The sequence below is a fragment of the Rhinolophus sinicus genome, linkage group LG03, assembly GCF_036562045.2.
Source record: "Rhinolophus sinicus isolate RSC01 linkage group LG03, ASM3656204v1, whole genome shotgun sequence".
Lineage (NCBI taxonomy): Eukaryota > Metazoa > Chordata > Mammalia > Chiroptera > Rhinolophidae > Rhinolophus > Rhinolophus sinicus.
Genome location: NC_133753.1, coordinates 47,210,888 through 47,237,810, shown reverse-complemented (window position 1 = coordinate 47,237,810; position 26,923 = coordinate 47,210,888). Strand labels below are relative to the sequence as shown.

Here is a 26,923-nt window from a genome sequence, read left to right as displayed (position 1 = left end):
TTAGTCTGCTCAGTTTACAGCTGACAAAACAGAAAGGCCTAGGGATTTGCTGAAGTGAAGTGGTGTTCAGTCAAAGACGCCTGGCCCAATTCCCCGTCTAGTTCATTCTTTTTTCACGTGGAAGAGGCCTTCAAAGTGCCCAGCTCTTAACTCTAAGCAGCTTAAGGAAGTCAACTGGGAAAGGTTGCTTGGCAGGGAAACAGCAGCAATCTAGACCAGAGCAGCAGTATGGGCTTGAATTATCTGAAAATAACCAAGTCATATTCTGCTGATTCTCAGTGGATGTTAAGTACGCACGTGCACACACACACACACACACACACACACACACACACACAGACACGCACGCACAATTTCTCCTGTCAGGTCAGGGAGAAGGACATGGAGACATAGTTGGACAGTTGCTTGAGAGCAACGCCACATTTGACCTTGTGGAAAGCAGCCTACCCACCACCCACACTTCAACACTGTTACCAGATCCTTTACACTATAATTTTAAACGAGCTCAAAATGAAACCTATTCCAAGGACTGGCCTAGTCCTGTACATGTAGGGCCTGAGGCAAGAGCCAAAACGGAGGCCCACATAGCATATGTCTAAATATTTCAAAAGTGAAGCTGAAGCCAACAAGCTAGTTTCCCACCTTGACAGATACATGTTTATAATGACCTAGAAAATCAGTTTGAATTTCAAACATCCCACCCCCTCAGAGCTCCACAGCAGGATGCGGGGGTTCGCAGAGAGCAGCCTTGGCCAGGACCCATGTCCTTCTTTCCCACTCCCGGGCCAGACCTGCGCCGTGAAAGGCCGCACACACACACGCACACAAACATGCACACGCACACACACACACGATGAGGGTCCCAGCCCATTTGTTCAAGCTTTGGCCACATCACCACCCCTTTTTGCCCACGGCTTGGGCACACGAATGGTACAGTCCATCTTCAAAAGGATAGATCAGAAAGCGGCCCACGCCAATCCTGGAAGCAGGGCTTTCGGCAGGCATTCTGGGGTCTGGATACCTGGAGTGTGGCCAAAGAGGGGGGCATGGCTCTGAGAGAATAAATCCACTTGGCCTATGGATTTCTTGCCCAGTGGGAAGAAGTGACCAGAAGAGGGCAAGGATAGGGTTTTCTAAAGGGTGGGTTTTCTACAGGGAGGGGCCCTTCTTGCCAAGACCTAAGAGCAAATGACTATCTGGCCAAGGAATAAACCATAGTGTGAGTTAATACTAGAATTTGCACAAATCTGGACGCCATAAATAATTGCTCCACTATAAAACACAAGGGTATGAACTATTTCAAGTGTTTTGTCTGCTGCCTCTCACAAATAACTTACTTATTCTGGGCAGTATGCATGGTCTCCAGGAGATGGAAGGGCCAGAAATGAAATGAATAAGCTCCATAATTGAATATTTTACTGGAAAGTTTGAGCTCCCATAGAAAACCAGATAGCAAAGCTCTAGGTGGTGATCCTAGGGTGGGTGCCCTTGCTGTTGCCTCCCTGAAATGGACCAAGTGGGAGGAAGAAGAGAAGCATGACCTCTTGGGCTACTGGGTGGGCATGTGCTGCCTTGCTCTTTGTGGAGGGGTCCTTGGGTCAGCCAACAAAACAGACCCCTCTGTCCTCATCATTTCCCTCAGAATCAGTCAGGATCCCAGTCCTCGCTTGACAAGCACAGAAGTGAAAATGATGACCTTTCTTATTAACTCATATCTCAATTTTGTTTAATGATTGACAACATTTGATTTAAAATGAACTATGTCCACATATAAAAAGTACTTTTTTAAAAAAAGTACTTTTATCATCAATTCATACCAAAGATGCCAATAAGGAAATGTGTAAGCTGGGTATTTTGCTGCTAATTTGTTGTTGTCGTGTTATGCTAACAGCATTAAATTCTGGATTCTTGGCTCAGACAAAGGCTCTAGTCCAATCTTCTCTAACAGCATTGTCCTAATATATAAAGAATGTGTTTCCTTAATGATCTTTGCATGTTGGTTATATAAATAGTTCCTTAAAATTTTTTTGCTCTTAAAAAGGAGATAAAAGAGCCAATTTACACCATCAGGTGGTAGTAGTCACTTCTGGGGTCTGGACAGACAGGGCTTCCTCCTGCCTCATCGCCTTCTCCCCCACAGATCCACTATCTGTGTAGGCAGAGCCACTCTGCAGAACCAGGGACAATTTTGTGCCTATACTGACCTCCTTTCTGGTTGTCACTTGACAACTTGGCCCGTTGACTACTTTGTTGACACCCACACAAGTATCCAACTTCCTGAAAACGTGCCCACAGCCTCCCCACCACAGTTTAGGTTCCCACGTCATTCTGATTCATCCTCCTTGCCCATCCGGTTCAGGTGAATTGTCCAAAGTAAGTGACTTGGTGCTGGTCAGTAAGAGCTTGCGAGGATGATCCTGTCCTGCCATTTGATGAGAAACATGGCTGGTGGATGAAACTGATGACCACTAATAAAACCTGATGTCACTGATACCAAGTGATGTAACCTTCCATTTACCCAGAATGGCTAAGGAATCTGCTTAACTATAGACTACTAGTTTTGAATGAAAAATAAATTAATTTTGAAAGAACTATAAACTAATGCAACAACACATTACTGGCATATCATAATTTACCTAACATTATAATTATTTATGTGTGTGCCCCACCTCTCCTGCAAGACCATAGGTTTTTTTAAGAGATGATCTATATCAGTTTCATCTTTATTCCCAAGATAGTACCTAGTGAGTTGTTTTATAGATTGTAGATATTAAAAAAAAATTTTTAATGGAGATGAATTTTATTAAATGAATGAAAATATGGAACACAAACTATAACTTACCAACATTGCTTCATCCTTCTTTGATGACTCAGACGGCCCTCCAGGATCACACGTTTCTTCGGGCTCATTATTAGATGTGATATCTCTGGGGATGTTTAATACAGGCCAAGTGGCTGAAAGGGGAATTCTATAATGACTGGAAGTTAGGACTCGATAGCTACTGACTCATTCCAATTCTAAGTCTATGTGCACGTGTTTAAAGATCAAATGTAGAAGTGATCCTATTTACTATTACTTAAAAGAAACACCACACCAGTGGAATTGTTTATGAAAATAAAAGATTACATATAGGGAATGTTAACTAGCTTATAAATCTTAACCAGGTCAAGGAATTTATCTTTGAGATTTTTGAAAAGGTAGGATAGGATATCATTAGTACCATTAATATATTATTACCATTATTTTATTAAAGTCCAATCACCAGATTATAATTTACTAATTAGTGCAAGCATATTTATTACTATGTGTCTAATAAATGCCAAGCCCCGTGTTAGTCATTAAGGATACAATGTGAATATAATTAATGCCCTCAAGAAATTTAAATAATTAATCTTTAAAAACATTTTATTGTGCAGATCATTTTACAGAACTTTAGCTGTCACGGTAGGAAATTAGCCTTGGTGTGATGTGACCCTTTAACATATCCTATAACTCACTCAAAATACAGAATAATACAAAAAAGAAAGAATGTTAGCGTAATTACTTGACATTAGTGTTGTTATTGCTTTTTAAAAAAATAACACAGCATCCAGAATGTTCAATTTAAGAATCTAGATTTTTTTTTATTTTATTTTTTAAGAATCTAGTTGTTTTTTTTAACTTTCAGAATTCTGAGTAAATTTGCTTCTGCACATAAGGTGACTTTCACTTCAGTTTAGCTGAATGTCTGCCAGTCCCCAATGACTTGGGGATAAAATAGCTGTCCCAGGTAGGTAGGAAACAGCCATCACAGCGCCCCTACCTCCTGGGCTGATCTTCCAGTGAGTGTGACAAGTGACAGAGGCAGCATGAGGGAGCCCTGCCCTGGAATTCAAGAGAAAACTGGGAGGCAAGGACGGATGTTCTCAGTCCACTTGTCAGGAACTCTGGTCATGGAGGCTGCCTCCCTCCCCGACAGCTTCCTGTAAACACACTGATTTTTATCATGACAGGAGAACTTAATAATTGAGATCTTCCTATCTAAAACTATGGGGTTTAGATTAAATCATAGTTTCTCAACATATATTCTGCAGGACACCCGTCCCATAAGATGCTCCATCAAAAGGGGCCTCAGGCAGGAGTGTGGGGAAAGCTGCGCACGGCACCCCATTGTGGAGAGTCATACATCAGCATAGTGTGGGTTCTGGGAAGCTGTACCATCCAAACGCTATGATAGCAGCATTTCTCAAACGGGTTTCACCATGAAACCCTTTCTCCTAGTTTCACTTATTGACATCTGCTGATTTACTTAGTTATTCTGAGGTATGAACTTTGGAAACATTAAACTATATCTATATTTATTGGTTTTATAGCATCTTAAAGCAGACACTAGTCTTAGAAATTAGAGATCCGTGAGGTAAGATCTCATAGCTAGTTAGGGGCCAAACTAGGTCCCTTTCATTGGTCGATTTCTTACATTCTATGTGCTAATAACCCCAATAAATAACATTTTACTGTGAGGAGGGCTAGGAAAAGCATCAATAATTGAAATCTACAGATAATCTCTAAGCTCCAGGGTTTCCGCTTTTGGTTAAACTCTGTTGGTTGACGTTACTTCTGATTAACCAAAACTAATGGTACGTATCCATAGGCTAGTAGAGATGTTACTGAGCAGAGAATTACCCACAATTCAAGAATCTAATGAGAAGGGAGGATGGAGAAACAAATGGCACAGAGTCCAAAGCCCAGGTAGTTAGCTCCTGGATGACTAAGACTAAATTATCTTTTTTTTGGATACTGAGCTCAAGGAGATCCTTTGATGTTTTAAAAAGTATTGAGTTATATATTTCTTTGGTGTCAGGACTAAGAGAACTGATACGTGCCACACTGACCTTAAAGGCCAGTGTCCTAGGCAGTGTCCCCTTAATGCCAACTTTAAAATGTCTCACACATCACTTCACAATGGTCTTTGCATTGAGTTAGAAGGACAAAGATAAGTTTAGGCTTCAATTTCTTTTCATGCCATTTGCTTGGAAAGAATGCTTTGAGTCAGTGGCTAAGTAAACACCAGTATTCTCTTAGCAGTGCATCGGCCGTCCCCACAGTCCCAACCACCATATAGCTGAACCCTGAAGTAATTAAAGAACCGAGTGATTTGCATCCTTTTTCTACAAAACTACTCTTGAGTAGCAGATGGCAAACACAAATGTTTTGCTCTAGAAACATATGGAAACCTCTCTGTTTCATAAAAGCCTCGATGAATATTAAATGTCGAATGATGTCATCCATTGCAGAAATAAGATGTGATAATTTCCCAAACAGGCCCCATTAGGCCCTATTCCTACTTGAGTTTCAAAAAGTAATATGTGGGAAATTCCGTGATTGGGATTTCATTAGCAGTTTTTCTTAATCTGAATATTCATCCTGGCCCAAGAGAACCACCAATTCAGCCTTATTTCATCAGCATTTGATCAGGTTGTCACCATGATTTATAATTGTAAATCTTAAAAATGAGTAATCAAAGAGTCCCGCTTGATATTAACTCTTGAGATAGTTTATCATAGGTTCTGCAGCATTCAACATGCTCCCTGATTAACTCTGTCTATAAGGCCTGGCTGCTGTTAAATTAGAAAAAGTCTGTGTTTAAGGTTATTCAGGAAATGATTATCCATACTAAGTAGCAATTGGAGACAGGAATCTGATTGGATATGGTTCAAAATACAAAGCAGAATTTCATTTTTCTCTTAACCCTATAGATTGGCAACCCAATAAATTGTTGTTGCCATCACAGAGAGGACTGAAACTTTGCACTTCTTGGAAAGAGAGAAGTACTGATAACTGAGTCATAGGGTGAACTGAATGCTATTTAGAACAAGGAACTAGGTGTCTTGGGCTTCTTTCCCAGCACCACACCCTGCCTGGCCTCCATGGGATCCGCTAGGCCTGGACGGTGTTGATAAATCCCCTTGATTCACCAGGGTGTTTTGTTCGTCTATGAGACCAGAACCCCCCGGGGCAGATCTCAGATCATGGGAGCTTGGATTCAAGAGCCAAGGGATTTTAGAGACAGAAAGTGATTATCTAATTCAGCCCTCCCCCTCATTTTATAGGTGAGAAACTGAGGCACAGAAAGGTTATTGTTCTTTTTTAAGGTCACAGAGCTAGTTAGTGACAGAGCTGGGAACAAAACCCAGGTCACAGGATGCTTAGTCCACTCCTCTTTCCATTACGAAATCCCAGGACAGATTTGTCGGAGCCTGATAGAGAATTTACAAAGTTCAAGGCTGCTGGTGTTTAACCTTAGCTGGTTGTTGAAATAGAGTAGAAAAGGGACCAGGTATCTAAGTACCTATGTTAATTCTAGCTTTGGACCACCTATACCCTCCTTAAGGAAACAGTGTTTCTTCCTTCTTGCCTCTTCTAAGAGAATAACAAGTCAGAATTTTCCTGAATTCAACTCCATGACTTCTCCAGAAATTCCAACATAACCAAGTGCTTAGCAGCACTCGATACAAACATCAATACTCACTTGACAGTGAAACAGGTGTTTTGTTGCTCATGCAGCCATGTTTCTTCCTGTCTTCTCTATTTCTAACAGAGCCCTATGATTTAGGGAGAGTTGGACCCCACACTTACCTCCAGTGGCTTAAACCAATTGGCCTATGTTATTCTCTTGGACCCTAGGATTGGTTCATGGAAGGGCAGTCAAGGCCTCGGGAACTCAATTCTAGGGTATTTGTTTAAATTATTAAGGAAGAGGATTCCCCATATTCTGCTCTGTTTGAATATGGAAGCAAGGAGTCCCAGGAGTTTCAGGAAGACATTTTGCAACCACTTGGGGCTGCCCTGTTGAAATAAGTGTTTCATTCATTCATTCATTCATTCATTCATTCATTTATTTAAATAGGGTGACAATGGTCAACAAAACTACATAGATTTCAAGTGTATAATTCTATAATACATCATTTATATATTGCATTATGTGTTCACCACCCAGAGTCAGTTCTTCTTCCATCACCTTGTATTTGACCCCATTTACCCTTACTTTGAGGAAGCATTGCTAAGAAACCAAAAGAGAGAAACCAGGTCCTACGCACGTCATTTGAGCTACTGGATTACTCACCTGTCACTAGTTCTATATCTGATTATTTTAGTATGTGATTAAATAAATACTTTTATTATTTAAGCCATTGAGTGTTCTATTATTTACTACCATAAGCTTCCCTATACCTATTATGATGCTAATTGTGAATTTCAGCGCATCTTGACTTTGCCATTGGATCAGAGTCCATTTTAAAGTTGGTCTCAAAAGGCTTTCTTTAATCACTCAAGCTTGTAAGAAACTCTACTCAGAACTCCTAGTACTTACTGCATATGCCCTATTTGACACAAAATCCTATATAGCAATGCCTAGGTTAATGAAAGGAATGAATTTTACTAACATATTTTACTGTCAGAAACTTTATTATCAGGGAAAGAAATAACACAAGAGGTATTAGAATGGATTCTTTCTATCTACTGTTTAGTAGGGTAAAATACTGAGCTGACTTTCAATGCAAGCTAAGATCTCTACCTCCTCTTTCTATGGGTTGGACCCTACCCAGAAATGGGGCCACCCAGAAGAGTTGCAACTAGGGTGGCTTCTTCTGTATTCTACGTGATTAGGTATCTCCTCCCAACTCCCAAGAAAAGACTTTTGCCTTCATCTGGGCATTGGCCATGGCCCTGGCCTGTGTTCTAGGGACCTGTGCCATAGATGTTCTCCCGTTCAGTCTTGTCCATTAAACCCAGGCCTGAGGGATGAAAAGCGTCCTCTCATCCCCTCTACACCTTGCTGACTGTTAGAAGAAATGAGGTTTATAGAGATTTGTTAATTAACCAGATACTGTACTTTCATGTAGCAACGTTTTTGTACTATTATGTCATTTTTATTTAACTTTTGCATCCAGTGGTGATAAGCAAAATATTTAACAATCAGTTCAGCATGAACATTTGACCAATCAGATCGGAAGTCTGCTCAATCAGAATGTATGCCCAAATAATTAAAATGGACATCCAACCAATCAGAATGAATTTCTAATCAATCTAAATTAAAACAACCAATCAGAACAGACATCTGACCCATCAGAATAAATGAAGTATCTGCCTCCCATTTATCATTAAACTTTTCACTTATGGGTTCTTTCCTACTGGTGGCCTTGCTGAGCTGATTTTATAGTGTGAGCCTAATGAATATTTGTTTAAATGGATATTATTCACCCAGTGATTGCTTGGGAAACATCAGTGGGTGGAAAGAGTACAGGTTGTCCCTCTCTGATAAAGATAATTATAGAATTATCCCACTGGAATATCACTAAACAAATAGCATGTTTTTGGATGGTACACAGGTGATAAAAAGAAATTAGTATTTATGAGGGGTTATCATTCAATATGATCTTGATATAATATATAATCACACTGATTTCTTAAACACAACAATGAATAGTATACTTAGAGAATGAGTAACATATAAATACAAGCTCTCTATGCAGTACAACCAGAAAGATATTGGTGAGGCCAAAAATACCTAGGTCTTATGGCAAATAATAAGGCATCCCAGATGTTTTCAGAATAACTAGACTTCAGGCAATGATAGTCAGAGGTTCATTCAACAATACAATTTGAGTAACTACTAAGTGTAAGGCATCATGCTAGGCATGCTGGGAAAACGGAAATTAGCAATGTCTCATTCCTCAATCAGCTCAAGATTTAAGGGAGAAGACAAAGAAGTACACAAACTATTAGATAACAGAGCGAGAACTTATTCGATGGCTGAGTCATCAGTCAGTGAAAATAATCACCATAAAGGACATCTTTGTAGCTCACCGGGACAGCTGTGCTCAACAGATGGCAGAGGACCAGAGCCCAGGAGCGCTTGGGCAGAAACATCAACATTGATGGGTGCAGGCTGATGGCCAGAGGATGCTTTGCCCCTAATTTTTCAGGACCATGTAAGTGCCTGGATTCTAGTAGGATACAATTAAGGGGAAGAAAAGTCCCAATAATAACTGATATCAGTTGTGGCAGCCCTTGACAAACAGGAGGCTCAGCCAAATATAATTTCGTTTAAGCAATTAAGAAAGGTGACATTTCTTGCACTCAAGCGTCATGGAGCAATTTAAACCAGTTGAAGAATGCTTGAATTAATTTGAAAATTTGCTTAGAGAACACGCAGACCCTCAAGAATATGTTTGTATATTCTTGGAGTTCTTTGACCCCCAAGATGAATAAACTACTATAAGAAGTGAATAATGCTTTTGGAATTGTGCAAATGGCAGTCTTGCTAGCTACTATGAGGAAAGCCTGCCTGAGGATGAACTAAACATATAGTGGAGGGCAGCGACAAGAGAATACAGAAAAATGAACCAAAGCTGTGATCAAAACCAAAAGCTCACACAGACCTCACACCAGACACACTTCCTTTCCACATCGTTAGAAAATTCACCAGGAAGAACTCACATTGACCCAGGCTGGTCATATGCCGACCTCTGTGGCTGGAGGAATAAAGTACCATGATTCACCTCCACCGGTGGGGGAGGAGCAGCTTCCCAACAACAGAAGGAAAGAATGCTGGCCTGACAAAAACCACAGAGGGTAAACTCCTTAGACATGTGGATTTCTGTAAATCAAGCTGCCATCTACGTGTTAACCTTATCAAAGGGCTCCAATAAACACAGAATAAAATTGAATGTACTGGTCTACCTAGTGCCTGCAGTGATGGAGCATTTCAAAGGTGGCTTTGGGCACCTGCAAATGTGTATTCATGTGGTTTCCTTTAGAAAGGATTTATTGATGCCACTTGGAGAAAGAAAGTAGCAACCAGCAACCTGTTACCTGTGGTACCCTCGGATTTACAAGTATACTTATTTCCAGTCTTTTGAGTAAAGTGCCTTGAAACAATAGTACTTGTTACTACCACCAAACTCTCATTTCTAAGTAGCATATTGTTGTACAAAATATGAAGTTTAATAATGCATAAAGGAAAAAATTGGATTCTTCTTGAAGTAATGTTAATAGATCAAAATGCTTCAATGGTTCAACAGTGGTGCACAGACAACTAAAAAGTCCCAATGTTATGCACACTTGGTAACAGAGAAAAACCAGGGAAGTGAAAATTAAGACAGAATTTTTTTTAATTTCCCATCAACAAAATTCCCCTAAGGAAATTTAGGGACTTTAAAATTCCTAACTCTAGCCTCTCTTCTGAACTTAAGTTCTTTACCACATCAGTGTCTTCTTACTCATACAGAAAGAGAATGCCAACAGTTGCAAGTACCTGGTGGGACTAAAAGTTACTTTAATCAGCACACACTTTATAAAAGAAAGAAGATTCCACTGATAGTTGAAGATTTTGTTTTTCTTCTTTCCCAGAATGAAGATGAAGGTGTAGAACTGAGCAATCCACATTTGTTCAGACCCACTGAGGTCAAGTTCACAGAATTGCCCAAGAACTGGCTGGGGCAAGGAGGCTCACCCTGTGCCAGAGGGCAGACTCCCTCCTGATTAGGCAGCAGAAACTGTGACTTTGACCTCCCTAGAGTTTGTTCCTATCAAGTGAACCCTAGGAATTAGACATTAGATTAGCAGCAACCCTCTGGGTACTATATGATCAATACATGTGAATTAATGAAACATTTCATGTTCTTTCCGCATAGAATGTGAAGGCTGATACTAGGGCCAACTAAATCTTCTTCGGTGACAAGACTAAGAATGGACTATCACTGTCATTTTCCACGAAGCCACATAGCACTCAAGATGTGTTTTATAAGTCTGCTGTCTTGTTCAACTAACTGTCCAAGTTTTTTCCTTATTCCACTAATGGTTGAGTCCACTGGTTCCCTTAATAACCTTCTTAGATCTAAGGTAAATGCCTAGACCAGTGGTTCTCAAATATTTTGGCCTCACGATCCCTTTATCCTTTTAAACATTGAGGACCCTAAAGAGCTTTTGTTCACGTGGGTCTTATCTGTCAGTATTTGATATATCAGAATTAAAACTGAGAAGAGAGAAGAAGAGATGAGAGACAGAGAGCCCTGAATGAATGAAGATTCTGGTCCCAGACCTTCTTCGCTATTCACTTGTCCTTTGGCTTTACCTGAGCCAGTAAACTCCTTTTCCAAGAGCTTGATCTGGTTGGGTTTCTGCCACTAGCGAATGAAAGAGGTCTGAACATTACTTCCACAAAAACAAAGAATAGTCTAAGACAGAAACTAAAGGATTATATTGAGTATGACGGAATGCTGTTCCCCCCCCCCCCTTCATTTGTAATCCATTAAGTGAGAGCCTGCCTACAGAGGATTGAAGAGGCTTACCATCCCCACTAACATTTCTACAATGTCTTACGGATTTCAAAGAGTTTTCACATTCAGGATCTCATTTAATTTTCCCTACAACCCTATGAAACAGCTTGTTTTACACCCATTTTACAGATGAGAAAATCGAGGTGCAGTTAAGCAGCTGAGCCAAGACAAAATTCAAATCCTAGTCTCTAGATTCCCATGGCCATAGTTCCTGCCTCACGTAATGCTTGCGATTTTTAAGGGCACAGACCTGTAGCATAACCCGTAATACTTTCAATTCCCAGATTTTTTAAATCTATCCTCCTGCGTGGGGAGGGTAGCAGTCTGTATAGCAGATCCTCTAAAATATCCATCGTATTTGGATCTGGTCTGGAGGCGTGAAGAAGAGAACTGGAGTGGGGTTCAAGTTAGAACGGCAATCATTCTTTTCGAGCTCAGTTAACTGAGGGGCTACAAGCGGGGGCTTAGAGGTGATGCTGGTACTGGAGAAGCCAGATGCACTCTGCAGGTAATCCGCAGGCTGCGCCACAGCACCGAGAAGGAAAGAAAGCATCTCAGCTCCGGGTCCCGGCGGAAGAGATGCAGGAACCGCAGGACTCAGATTCCGAGGTCCTGGATTTGCAGGGCTCCCGCACACAAAGGAACGACGAAGTAAATTACCCGCGGCGTGACGCGCAGAGTTCGAAACTCGGCCTTCCTTCCTAGCTCAGGTGGGAACACCTACTGCACCCGGCCACCCCGTCCAAAGCGGATTTTCTTTTATCCTCTGGGGCAGTCCAGACTACCAGCGCCGGGCACGCCCGAAGCTCCTCGAAAGAACTACAAGTCCCATGAAGCCTTGGGGCTCGGGGAGGTGATGACAAAACCCCCGCGGATTGGCCATGCGGGGCGGGGCGCGCAGGCCTTCTCCGAGGGAAGGGGAGGGGCGCGGGGCGGGGCGAGCGGCAGCGGCCCGCCGGGCACGCCCCCTGGCCCACGGCCCCCTCCCCGCTTGGATCCGCCGCTCCTCTTGCTCCCGGGTCAGAGGGCCCGAGCGAGAAGATGGCGAAGACGTACGATTATCTGTTCAAGCTGCTGCTGATCGGCGACTCGGGGGTAGGCAAGACCTGCCTCCTTTTCCGCTTCTCCGAGGACGCCTTCAACACCACCTTCATCTCCACCATCGGTGAGGGAGGGGCCGCGGCTAGGAACGGGGAGTGAGAAATGGGAGGCGGGTGCGAAGGGGCCCGGGAGAGTGGGGCGGGGGAGGGCTTGGGAACCCCAGGGAGGGTACCCCGGGGACAGCAGGACGGCGAGGGCAGTGGGAAAGGGTGAAGAAGACGCGAGGGAGAGCGGCGGGCGGGGACGTGAGGCTGGGAGGTGAAGGGGAAACTTGGGGGCAAAGAAAAGGGAAGAGGATCCAGAGGAACAAGGACTAGGGTATTGGGGGGAATGAAGGGGCTAGGGGATGACAGGGAAGGGCCTTAGAGGGACAAAGTGGGGGGGTACAGGAAATCTCCTGGAGAGAGAGAAAGGATTAATTGGTGTGAAATGGATTAAAAGACAGGAAAGAGGAAGGAAATGTGAAAGAGGGAAATGAAGGGTCGGGGGAATGTGAGGGAAGTGAAGTGAAAGAACACAGGACACAAGAGACTAGAGTGGTGAGAACCCGGCAATCGGGGGGAAATGAGAGATCAGGAGGTGAGGGATGAGGGGCGCAGGAGGTCTGGGCAGCGGTGTCAGGGGAGGGGGCAGAAGAGAACTGTAGGTCGGAGAATTCGAGGGTCCAGAGGATGGAATGAGGATACTTGGTGGAGAAATTAAAGGAAAGCTGGGTGTGAGATAAAAAGAAAAAAGGGAAGCAGAATATAGAGTAGAGAGGTTGAGTGAGCAGAGAAGCCAGAGGTGGGAAAGGGAGAGGAAATGGAAAGTAGGACTTTCTTCAGTAACTGGGAGCACTAGTTACCATTTTCTCTCCTTACTTCCTTTGGTTCAAGTGCAGGGGAAAGAAAAAAGGTAACTAAGGATGGAATGATATCTATGGAGCGTTGAATTGTTCTGTGAGTGTTCACGGGGATTAAGAGAATTGGTGACTCTGGGGAATGGGGTGATCAGGAAAATAGGGTTCACTCCTTTACTAACATCTCCTGAGAAGCAACACTTCTCAACTTTTTCAATTCTTGGTCTTGAATATTTAATAACTTCTCAGCTGAGGCTGCTACCTGTCTCCCTGCATGTTTTGCTTTGGTTTTAATTATTACTCGCTCAGTGAATCACAACATACAATATATCCCCCAATTATTTGCAATTGATTTAGGGGTTTTATGTTTCTTTGTTTCTTTCTTTGTTTTCTCTTGGCTGGGAGCTGTCCTTCCTACTTTTGTACTGGAAGACTTGGTGTTCAGGTGACAAGTTCTCTAACTTCCCATAAACTGAAGCACAAAGCAAAACTGATTGTAAGCTGCCTGTCCAAGTGACCTTAACATCATTGCCATTGTTAAGTAGCTGCAGGTTAATTCTGTACCTTAAGATTCTTAGCTTTTGGTCGTCTGGGTGATGTTTGTGGCTTCTAATAGTAGCTCACTTAAGCATCTTTCAAATAGTTCTTCCAGCATATTTCCCCATGAATTTCTGGGATTATTAGGGGGCCTGTGCTGTGGTAATAAGTATATTTGATTATTTGTATGACTTAAGACTAATTTATCGTTCTAAAGAAAGTGTTTGGGTATGGAGTGCGCTTCAAATCAAGTGCTAGGAAAGGCTATGGTTGGTTTGTTTATTCTGGCCTCTTTCATATGGATTGAGTGGTCTGAAACCTGGGTGTTACGATGTCTGGGCTTAGGGAAGTTTGAATTGCAAGTTCTTGGCAGTCAGTCTTGAGTGGGACTTTTTCTTTTCTGAGGAAGCAGATTTTAAATGTCACGTCTTAAGTATACTAAGAGATTTAGTGGGAGCTGTTACAGCCACTAAAGGGTATTACTTGTTGATGCTGGTGCTAACTTCAAAACCCTGAGTAACCCTTTTTCATTGTTGAATGCCTGCTCCAGTTAGTAATGGACAATTTCTGATAAGTTGAGTGGGTAGCCTTTTGTCCATTCTATGTGTGACCCTCTCAGAAACGTTCTCTTGCTTTGAAAGTGAGTCTCATGGCTCTTTCTGTTAAGCTCCTTGGATGACCTTTGCTTATTTGTAATAATTTTATTAGTTTTCTCTTTTTTGCCTTAATTTTTGTCCCACATTTCCTGTAAGGGTGACAGTTTCCTTTTACAATAGTAGCTTTTAAAAATTATTTTTCCTTCTGAAGGATTAGTATCTTTCTTGCGTGGATTTTTTTTTTTTTTTAATGATAGAAATTCGGTTCAATGGAGGGTTGCAGCTATTAAGGCATGAAAAACAGTGTCCTGAAACTGTTTGGAACAGGTGGTAGATGTTAAATGGGGTGAATCTCATGAATAATCTTGATCTTTCTATTTTCTGTGGGGTGGATGTGGTGAAAAGAGGCTGTGAGCTGTGTTTCAGTTGACTTGGAGGAGGGGGAAATCTTCCATGCCTTTTAGCCCCAGAGCCCCGACAGGAAGTGGTAGCGCACCTTCAAACAGCAGAAGAATTTATGTATCTTAAACCGAATGCTTTGCAGTTGAAATTAAGTTAGGAAAATAAAGGGAATGTTAATACCATCCTAGTAAAAATTTCCACACACTCTTCACTGACCACAAACACAGGCTTGGAGTGTCCATCCCACCCCCCTTAACCCATCCCCCATCCCATCTCCAGGTGATCCAAAGTTGTTGAGGTAAGAGTTGGTGGTCCATCTCTTCCCAGTCATAATTATTTCTTGAAGTACCTAGGTGTGTAAGTTCCTGGGTTTTTCTGACTGGGTTTTGACAAGGTCTGCCACAGCACTGCTGACAGAACTTGATAAGGTATATGTCACAGGAAAGATCCATTTCTTAACACGTGTGTGTGTGTGTGTATGTGTGTGTGTGATGGTAGATATGTATACTATGTGCCTGTTTCTTCTTATGAAGGTACATTTTAAGTCTTAATTTTGCTTTGTCAAAGTTTAAGTAGTTTTAAAAAGGGACATCTTGCCATCTTCAAGCACTGTTTTTTAATAGGGGTTCTGCCATCATGAAAGGATGGAGACAGTTTGATGACAGATACAGTTGTCTCACAGATACTTTCTTCTTACTTCTCTAACATTCTGCTATCTTCTCTGATATCCTGGCTCCCCTCATTTTCTTTCTGCTTTTGGGGTGATGGAGGGTACATTTTCTTTCTACCGACTTACTGGGAATCTTCCAGTATATTAGTCAGATAATATATGTCAGCTGTTGAGTAGGGATGTTTTATCCGTTTGAAATTGTAGGCCCAGTGCATAGGAGCCTTTCAGTTCACATGTTTGAGAACTGAAAACAGTTTTTTGATTGGTTTTCTCAAACCCTTTACATAATCATAATTAATATTTCATTAAATGCCTATAAAATGTAACATTAAGACAACCAGGAAACAGCAACAGTTAGCTATGTATTATATTTCCTATGAGATGTGGGTGCATTTTAATATTGACACCAGGGCATCTTGATGTCTTGGAATCACCTGTACTGAACAAGGTGCTGGTAGAACAAAAAGAAAACTCAGCCTGTCCTCTAACAGGACAATCGAAGCTTCTTCCCTTTGGTGTCTGTCCCCTGCCCTGCCCCCTTCTTCCTGTTAGGGTATTTCCTGAGTGGTTTCATTTTAGTATAGTCATAGTTTGACAACAGAAAGAGTCTCAGAAGTTACCTACTTTATGTCCCTGCCCCAATTTTGTAAATCAGAAAACTAAGTAAGGTTAAGTTGTCAAGATCACGCTGCTGGTTGTAGCAGACAGAGCCTCCAGGGAACCTTAAATCCAAGTCTGTGTCACTTTTCACAATCATCCTGTTGCTGTTTCGGATCAGTGTGCCATCTCCATAAATTTAAGTCACCACCTCTTCCAGGAAGGAATTCGATTTTGCACATAGGCTTTTATGTGAGGAAAGAGCCAGATCTGTTCTGGGAAATAGTAAATGCTCATACAATGACTCAGAGCGCTATAGGAGTTGATACTGGGATATATCAGCATCCTATAGCGTCCTTTGCCCTTTCTTTTCTTTCTGTCTATAGTTTCAACTCAGGAGATCAAAAGCCATTTTGTCATTAATATTCCTTCCATGTGCAAAATAACTAATGAAATAATACTAACAGTGGTGGTATGCTGGTAATTGTTGCTGCCTCGTCTGATCAGTGCGCTTATAGACATTTTATTCTATAACATTGCATTTGTTTTCTTGGATTCACTTTCCTCAGAATCAGCTGTCGACAAACTATTGCCCATCGGCCAAATGTGGCCTGCAGCCTGTTTTTTGCAGTCTATAAGCTAAGAATGATTTTTACATTTTTAAGGGTTATGTTAAAAATCAAACAAAACAGAAGAATATGCAAGAGACTGAATGTGTCCCACAAAGCTTAAAAATATTTAGTAACTGTTTCTTTATAGAAAACGCTTGCTGACCCCAGCTTAAAATTAAAAACTGGTTTTGGTTGGTAGCAATTCAAAACTTTTATCAAGACTTATTGACTGAAAAACAAACTTTGTCATGTTTACATTTTTATCCAAGATGATATCAACATTTGGCTGAGCATAATCGAGCTATGTAGAGCAAGTTGATTTTAATTTTCATCGTTGTTTTCATTGGTTTCATTCTTACAAACAAAAATATACAAGGAACATGCATCTTCAAATTGAACATTTTGTACATAAAACCTTATTTAATGTTACTGTGTTCTTTCAAAGCTGTCAGTAGCCTTCCCATCTAAGTAATAGCTTTGAAAAGAACACTATTTCAGAAAAAGTAGAATTTAGTACCTGATTAATAAAGGGTTAAATCAATCTCACTCAGTGGTCTAGTGAACGAAAAAAGCCACTCAACAAATTAAGTGTGGGAGTGGGAAACTGAGTCTTGGGCAGATATGAATATGTTTTAAGCATAGGTAACTTTAATAAAGAGCTTGACCAGCGGTTTTGCATGATAGCAAATCAGGGAGGAGATTCTCTTGGCAGCAGCACTGAGATTGGATCCACTGAGAAAAGCTGGAGGGAAATTGGTTTGCATATCATCGTAGAGTGAAATAAGTCTAGTCTTTGAAGACAAAGAGAATTTTAGCAGTTGGTTTTTTAATTGAATCTGGTAACTGAATCTGAAAAGAACCTTGGAACCAGAAGTAGAAGACCAGGGAGCTAGCTGCTGGCGTAGCCTGAAGCTGGTTCTAGTTCGCGTCTGCCTGCCTGCTCCCAAAGCCATTCTGGGGACCAGCTCAAGCTCTTGTGTGTGTTAGAATTGCTACTTGGGAAAGTTTTGCAGGAAAAGAGTTTTTCCCAGCAGGATGGGAAGAAGGTTGGAGTGGGGATGGGAACGTAGGTTTTAGGTTGTGAATAATAATATTGTGGAACATAACATAACGTGGAGCCTCTGACATGTAAGGAGCTGATGAAGTGGACTGGTTCGTGTTTGGTTTGATGTTAGGGAGATAACATGGTGAATTAAGAAGAGCAATGGGTTTGGTGTCAGATCTGGGTTTATGTCTTGACATCTGCCATTCATAGCTTTCTGGCCTTCAGTGAATCAGTTGTCTTTCTCAGGCCTTAGTTTCTTCATACAGAATAGAGTGTAAGAATACAGTACCAACTTTTCAGGGTTGCTGTGAATTCCCTAGGGCAGGAATCAAGTCTTATTCACCTTTTAAATCTCCAAAGCCTCTATTAAATGACCACTCAACTGGATGAATGAAAGGCTGGATGGAGGGATGGGTTGTGAAAGCGCTATATATACTGTAAAGCATTGCTTGGATTTCAGTTATTATCTTTCATACTATAGATGATTAGATGATACCTGCGGTAAAATTAAAAGTGCTTAACTTGAATTCTTTACACAAAAATGTATTTCCTCCCTATAAAATGCTGCCTATTTTTCAGTAATTATTTTAAAGGGATGCTTTAAAATATGAAAGATATTTCACTTAACTTTCAGGTTCCATAATAAGCTGTTTAACACCCTGCTTCCAACTCCCCACTAGAATAAATACTAAAGAGAAAATGAGTGAAGTCACTGGCTTTGCTTTGGACGAGCCATTTCATCTTTGTCTCTGTCCATTAGATTCAAACAATGCAACAGATGCCTGTTAACAGTTTCGGTGCCCAGTTTTAATTAGCAGATGGAGCTGTGTTTGTGTTTGTGTTCTGCCCAGCACTCGGTTGAGTGACAGGGTAGTGAGTGGATTGGAACTGGGCTGGGTGTTTGGGTTGAATAAAGCCAAATTCTATTTTTAACAAGATGAATATAAACCTTTATTATATAGAACTGCTTACATATCTCACTGGAATAGCATAGTGTGTCAAGTAAAACCAGTGTTTGCGGTTATGTTCTCTGTTCTTATTACAGGGGGGAAAAATTACATTTTGGAGTATAAATGAAGGTTATACTGTAGTCTTGGAACTATGAAGAAGTGGCTTTCTTTGAAGATTCATTTCAGTATTTTGGCTTAGTACGTTGAGAAGTATGCAAAGTTGAGGAGTGTGCAAAGCCGGGTGACGTAGGCTTCAGCCTAAATGCCAATACTGACGCCACCTGGGATGCTGTGTTGCATAGAATTCTGTGGTCCTACCTGAGCTCAGCAAGCCGGAGGGCTCTCGTGGATTCCTGGTATCTGCCATGGCAATGGAGGGAGAGAGTGGGTGGCAATGTGGCACACATATGCTGTCTGTTTTCTAGAGTGAATAGGTAGCTACCCTGTTTCCCTGAAAATAAGACCTAGCCGGATAATCAGCTCTAATGCGTCTTTTGGAGCAAAAATTAATATAAGACTCGGTATTATATTATATTATATTATATTATATTATATTATATTATATTATATTATACTCGGTCTTATATTATACTCGGTCTTATATTATAGTAAAATAAGACTGGGTCTTATATTAATTTTTGCTCCAAAAGATGCATTAGAGCTGATTGTCCAGCTAGGTCTTATTTTCGGGGAAACACGGTATTTATTGTCCAATGCATTATGTCTAAATTTCAGTATTACAAATATTGGTGAATGATTATTGGATGTAGATGTGCCCTATTCTTCTTTTCCTATTGAACATAAAAAAGTCCTTTTCTTATTTTGACTTGAATTATTCAGAGCCTTAAAAGGAAGTAAATGCCTGGTGGTCTGTAGAGGAAGAAATAAGCCTGCTTTTTATTTTTAATTTTATTTTTTGTTACTTAGTTACTCAGGACTTCCTTTGGGACCAATTTGGAAACAGTCCCTGCAGCAGCTGGATAACTTGGCTGTCCTACCTGTAGCATTCTGCGTCAGTTTAATTAGACGCTTTAGTATTTACCTGTTGCTGAACCTTTGGGCATGAATTTTAATTCTTGGCTCCCAGGAGAAAATGCTAAAGCTCTGCGTGTCCTCACATTCATCAAATTTAGGCTTGCTGTCACTGAGATAGACTAGATGACAGTGCTACTTGCAGTCCGGTGACAGCATTGCAGGATTTCACAGCACTTTGCGAAAGCTGGCTCAGGTGTGGAACCCATCTCATCATGATACAAACCCACCACAAAGCAGTTGAGCAGCAAGTAGTGTTGCACAGCTTCCTGCTGGCAGAGCCGGGACTGGTGTGACTGTCCCCACATCACATTATTATTTTGCCTATTGGCAAAGAACCTGGCAGTAATTATTTTAGCAACTCATAGATATTCTCCTGATGTATAAAGTGGAAGTACAATCTCTAAAATATATGACCAAGTTTTGCCATAAAATAATAGGGTGACTTTTCTTTTTTTTCCAAGTCAAGTTGTTGTCCTTTCAATCTTAGTTGTGGAGGGTTCTGTTCAGCTTCAAGTTGTTGTTCTTTCAGTCTTAGTTGCGGAGGGTGCAGCTCAGCTCCAGGTCCAGTTGCCATTGCTAGTTGTAGGGGGCACAGCCCACCATCCCCTGCGGGAGTTGAACCGGCAATCTTGTGGTTGAGAGGACACGCTCCAACCAACTGAGCCATCCGGGAGCTCAGCGGCAGCTCAGCTCAAGGTGCCGTGTTCAATTTTTAGTTGCAGGGGGCACTGCCCACCATCCCTTGTGGGAGTCGAGGAATTGAACTGGCAACCTTGTGGTTGAGAGCCCGCACTCCAACCAACAACTGAGCCATCCGGGAGGCAGCTCAGCTCAAGGTGCTGTGTTCAATCTTAGTTGCAGGGGGCAGAGCCCACCATCCCTTGCGGGACTCGAGGAATTGAACTGGCAGCCTTGTGGTTGAGAGCCCACTGGCCCATGTGGGAATCAGACCGGCAGCCTTCGGAGTTAGGAGCATGGAGCTCTAACTGCCTGAGCCACCGGGCCGGCCCTAGGGTGACTTTTTTAAAAGCTCAGTTGTAAGGTTCGTTTCTTATGGCCCTATGCAGTATTTGTTTATCTGGAGTAGGTATTGCAACATATTCTAATTTCATACACTCTGACAAGAAAAACAATTCCGAGATAGTCTAAATTAAATTACACTGGGCTGGAGAATGAGAGGAAGACAGAGCTTACTTAGGCTGGTAGTAGCTGGGGGCCAGCTAACAAGACTGCTCACATTCCTGAGTGTATGTTGGAACTTTGAATTAACTTCCAGGTGGCTATTATCTAGAAGAGAGGATAGCCAGGCGCCATCAAACCCCTGGAGCCTCTGCTTCTTGCTTACACATGAACTTTCCAGACTGTTGCCCACAACCCATCCAAAGGAACAAACACTTCTTCCTTGTGGACTCTGTGCCTACCCCAGAACTAGCCCACTTCACGTGCCACCCCCTTTATCTATAGCCAGTGTAAATTCTTTCTAAAGAACTTACATCTTTCTCGCCCTCCTTGATATATAAAAATGCTCACCCACCCCCGGACGGTGGTCGTGTTGCCTTTCCTTCCCACCTGGCATTGATGCTGCTGGTTTGGACTTCACGCCCCAGAACCTGGTCCTTTTTTTTCTTGCTAGCAATGGCCCACTAAACTCTTTCTTTTAAAAAGACTCTCAGCTGTGGAAGTGAAAAAATTTTTGTTTAACTACACGAACACATAAAATCCATTAACAAGGAAGAGTTTCCCTTGTGAGATGTCAGTGATTAACCCTACTGTAATTTGTTTGTGGCCTATAAATTTGGATGGAGTAGCTGTTGATGGTTTTCAATAAGGAATTTTAAACTTTTTTCCTTCTAAAGGTCTGTGAGTAAAATCTTGAGATGGCCTGGAAAAGGGTTCTTTACTGAGAGGTAACTTCCATTTTTGGAATGATTCAGACCACTTTCTCCTTTAACACCTCACCCATACCAGGTTTTGGGGAGAGGGGATTGTGTTGGAAAGAGAAGAAGAAAAACAACATTCTGCTCTCCTCCCCTGTCGATTTCTTTAGCTACTTGTTAAGTCTTTTGCTTTTGTTAGCAGTTGGAGTAAACTGTTGGGTTTAGAAACTTCTGCCTAAAATAGTTTGAGAATTGACAGTGATCTTTGATTGCATTGCTCTCCTATATTGTTTAGAACTAGATATTAAAAAATTGCTACTTGCCTCAGTCACCACCAATAATGGACAGGGACACACAGATTAGAGTGTCATCCCCAACAAAATAATCTGAGTGAGTGCACTTCCTGTTTTCTCTACTTACTATTGAAATTTTCCAGTCTTCTAGAAGCATGAAAAATTCCTGGGACGAGGGAAATAATTTCTTTCATTTCCATAAAATCCAATTATTAAATTATGTTGTGATCTCATTATATGATTTACCACAGTTTTTGTTCAGATCATCTCTTTATCGTTGCAAAATACAGTATATAGGACTCTGAGAAACAATTGGTGAAGGTTTCCAATCAGTCAGGGTTGTCACGAGCCCCTCCCAAGGGCATTAGCCAGGCCTGTTTCCTCCTGGGGAAAGGCAAGTGCCAGCTTCCATGATCTTCAGGGTCAAGGGTTTGTCCTTTACGTTCTTTAGTTAATGATTGTGGGCAAGGGTTCTTTTTTGCAGGTGGACACTAGTGTTTTGATGATACGAAGACAGAAGGAAGAAGTAGTAGCATTAGTTCATTCAAGCCAAGCCTGTGTTAATCTTGTCAGTTAAACTTTTTGTAGTACTAAAGTAACTACTTAATGTTTTTGAATCCCATCCTTAAAAATGCCTTGGTTTAAATATTAAAGCTGAATGTCACCAGAAAAATAATCACTTGAAAGTTGTAAAAATATTTCTTTGAGAGATCTATAAAGTATTTTCCAATTGTCTCCTCTTCTTCATATAAAACACAGCATGAGTGAAAAATAATCTAAAATAATGGATATGCACATTTCCTTTTGGCAGATGAGGAGCCTGAGGCTCAGAGGCATGGCGATTGTTCCAGGTCACACACAGCCTGACCTTGAGTGTTAGCTTTCTGATTTCAAGTCTCTTTTCTCTTACACCTCATCTACCTTCAGTTCTCGTGAACAGACATTGATGGTCTAGCATAAAATCTGGACATGGTCAACATTTTATAGGTGAAAAGTCAGAGCATGAACTAGGAGATGTAGAGTCCAAGCACTGCATTTCTGCCCTTGGTTAGCCGTTTGCTTTTGGACAAGTCTTTAAGCTTCTCTTGGTCTTTTTTTTTTTTTTTTTTTTTTTTGCCTTTGCTTTTTTAATCAGGGAAAAGGAGCGGCTGGGGGGTGGGGAGATGCAGTGATTTGTTAATAGGCTAATAATGTGAGACACTAAGTCGTTTTCACTAAATTCACTCATTCAGTGAACATTATTTAATCCATAAAATTTTGAGAGGGGGAAGAGTAATGAGTATCCAGGCAATTTTAACACAATGATGAGAAGGGCTACAAAGGGATAAATAGAAGATTTTAAAAAGCACAGAGGAGAGGTAGAGGAGAGCTTTTAGGTGGAAATGACATCTAAGGTAAAATCAAAACCTGCAGCCCGCGTTATTTGGATAGAATGGGAGAGCATAAGGGGGGGCTCGCCCCTGCAGGTGTGAGACAGCAGAGCCTCCGGAGGAACTTGAAGAAATCCTGTTTAGCTGAAGCATCAAGTGAAGTGAGTGGGGCCTGTGACAAGATGCAAAGTTGAAGGGTAATTAGAGGGCAAACTATGAAGGGATTTTAAACATGTCTGAGAGTCTGGACTTGGTCCTGAGAGCAGTGGGGAGTCCCTGGGGATTTTACACACAGACCTGTTAGGATATTGGCAGACAGTGTCAGTTGCTCCTGACCTTCATTCTGGGACCTTTACTGTTTGCAGAGTACTGTTTACAAGTACTTTTGCTTACATTGCTATTTAAACTCCTCAATAATCCTGTCTGTGGACAGAAATTATTCTCATCTCCATGTTGTCGACACGGAAGCTCAGGTTCTGAGAAGGTAATTGACTTGGTCAATCGAGTAAGTAGTAGAGGAGCCAAGACTTGAGCCTCGCACTTGGGTTCTGGACCACAGTCAGTCTGTGACAACCTGTTCCTCTCTGAATGGGTTCTGGAGTTTTCCATGGAACTCAGTGTGATGGCACTTAGCCTGTAGTAGCGGTCACTTCCAGTGGTCTGTGAGAACTGTGTAAACTGACCAGCAAACCCTTGAGAAGTGTGTTGAGTGGAAGGTGAAATCAACCTCTCCCTGGACAGGCCCCAGTAACAGCTAATACAAACATGCATCACGTTGCCTGTTGACCCTGGGAGGTCAGTGGACTTTTGGTTTCGGTTGTCTTGGCCTCTAACCCAGTCCCTTAGGAAGCAATCAGATATATGCACAGCAGAATGTGGGCAGGAGGGGACAGAGTTTAATTATGAATCCAACTCTTTCGTGGAAGGAGAAGAACTATATCAGAAATCTCAGCATTGCCTCTCCACATGGGGCCGTTGGCTTGTTATGCTTGTATGTTGTTGGTCTTAAACTGGAATGTGCTAAGAACAGCTTCCTTCCTTTGACAAATCAAGTTTAAACCTCACGTTAGCCTGTCCTTTATTTATTTTTTTCAGGATGAAATTGTCGGCTCGGGTTTGTTTGTAAAGTCCTGGTTGGAAGTTTTCCTCAGAATCACAGTGCATTGTAGACTAGACTTACACCTAATTTGTTTGCTCATCCTGAGTCTCTGGAATGCTACGGTGAGCCGGCAAGCCGAAAGGCCCAAGGAGCTAATGTGATATGATCAAGGCCACCCGCTGAAATTCATGTGCTTGCCTCGGGGGAGTCCCTGGGTCCTCAATTAGCCATTGCACTCTTACTTTGTACAGTAGTCATTGGTTTCTCTGAGCCCCTGAGAGATTAGGAGCAGGGTGGAGGGCCTCCTAAGGCAGGCCAACAACATCCAAGAGGAAAAAGTGGCAGCGTGGTACCCAGCAATGGCAGGTGTTATATGACTCGGGCAGCTCAATGGTAAACTTCCTAGGCTTCCATTTCTTCATAAGCAAAAAGGGAATGTGCTGCGTATACCCTGAAGGCCCTTTCAAAACTCTGCTCCTAAATGATAACCTATGAACTCCCTGACAAAATTGAAAAAGTGGATATAAGAACTCAGAATAGCATTGCGTATATAAAAGAACTTGGGCTTTTTGAGACAGAAACTCTAATTCAAATCCTGACTGTGTTACTTCTTATTTAAGAGACTTGCGCAAATCATTTAACCATTTTCCTTATTGATAAAAGATAGTAGCTCTCCTGTTTCCTTTTATTTTGAGAATGAAATGAATCATTGTGTGTATAACATCTTTGGCACATGGGAGACACAAAAGGGGGGGAGAGAGAGAGACAGAGAGACAGAGAGAGAGAGAGAGAGAGAGAGAGAGAGAGAGAGAGAGAGAGAGAATATGAAAACGAGTAGGAGGATGTGTGTGAGTAAACTCAGTCCCAGTTAACTCAGGGTAGGTCCTGACAGCTTGGTAATTCCTGGGGGTGTGTCATTGTTATTACACTTGCTTTTAATGCTAAGAGCCAATATTTATTGTGTGCTTACTGTATACCAGATACAATTTTAGGCATTTTACATGAATTAACATTTTTCATGGATTGACCCGTTTAATTTCCACAACAACCTCTGAGGTGCCTTCTGTTATTTCTGTTTTCAAAATGAGGTAATTGAGGCACGGAATGGTGGAATAACTTCTCAAGGTCACAAGGCTAGTAAGTGGTGGAACCAATCCAGATTTGAATCCGGGCAGTCTGGTTCCAGAGTGTGTTTTTAACCACGATGCCTTTCTGTCCCAATAGTCACTCAAAATATTTTTTAAAAAGGTGAGTTATCTTTAAGGAGGCGATGCAAAGTGAACTGTGGTACTGCTCTTTACCCGCTGGGTAATGTCACCAAATCCTTTAGTCTCCTTGGTCTCAGTTCCCTCTTCTGAGGATTGTTGCAAGGCGCTTTAATGAAGTGCTATAATAAAGCATTTAGCGCAGGGCCTAGCACACAGTCAGGCTCAGGAAATTGGGATGTGTTTCATTTTTTTCCAGGTAACTTGTGAGAATGAGTTCCATAAAAAATATGAACTGGAACATTTTGGTTACTTACAGGATGTGCTTCAGTTTTCTAGAAAATTAATTCTTAAAGTTGAGGACCACGTACGTTTTACAAAGCTAGAATGAGGAATATTTGTCTTTAAACTTATTCCCAGAGTGAAGGTGATTATCCCTGGCCACCTCTGCTGGAAGGAGGTGTCCAGAGCAGCCCTTGACTCGGGCGCAGAATGTCAGTGTAACGTAAGGAGGAAGCACTTCACAGTCTTCCAGCTGCTGCAGACTCAGGGCATCTTGAGTTCCTCCTCTGGCTGAAAACAAAAACAAAACCCAAGTCAGTGTAGAATGCCCTGTCTAGAAAGGACAAATGTTTCAATGAAAATATTCCAGCTCAAAGTCCTGTGTTACGGCCCTGAATTTTAAGTGCGGTGAGTTTCTGAGTGAAGTCTCCTGAATTTTAATGAGTTTGTTTGCATACATGAATTTGAACAATACATTAAATCTTGAAGCACCATAGCAGATTTTAATGGAGTAAATTACCCAACTTGAAAGTTAGTTAATAGGCTTTTCTTTACCTAATAATCAAGATGATGATACTTTAATCTCAAAGTCATTAATTATATTTTTACAATCTCTATACATGCTATTAATTTCTTTTTAATCATTAAACTGTCTCATCAAGAGAATTAGGGAAATAAATATGTGAGTATGAGTGTAAAGCACAATTTTGCCCCTTTTAACACTTTTCCATCTTGTGCTGTTTAGTACATGATGATTACATGTGCATAGTAGGCAAAAATCTGAAATTGGGTTTGGTTTGTACAGTACTTGCTTTGAACTAGGAAGGTGAGGTGGGATGCTTTTCACTAGTTTAAAAGGTGTTTTTTGTTTTTTGTTTTAAATGTGTTTTTCCAGGACCCATCAGCTCCAAGTCAAGTAGTTGTTTCCATCTAGTTGTGGAGGGCGCAGCTCACAGTGGCCCATGTGGGGATCGAACCAGCAAGCTTGTTGTTAAGAGCACGATACTCGAACCAACTGAGCTAACCGCCCACCCCTAAAAGTGTTTTTAAACATTAAAACAATATATATACAAGGATAGTACAAGAGGTGACAGAG

The 26,923-nt window shown here is 41.5% G+C and overlaps 1 protein-coding gene across 1 annotated transcript in view; it reads left to right on the top strand.

The window, feature by feature from the left end:
* Positions 1–12,257: 12,257 nt before the first annotated feature.
* Positions 12,258–26,923, top strand: part of RAB8B (RAB8B, member RAS oncogene family) — a 59,274-nt gene continuing 44,608 nt past the window's right edge. The window contains exon 1 of the mRNA XM_019755375.2: positions 12,258–12,484. Within this exon, the coding sequence (XP_019610934.1) occupies positions 12,361–12,484 (124 nt within the window). The 5' untranslated portion in view covers positions 12,258–12,360. The remainder of the gene's footprint in view (positions 12,485–26,923) is intronic.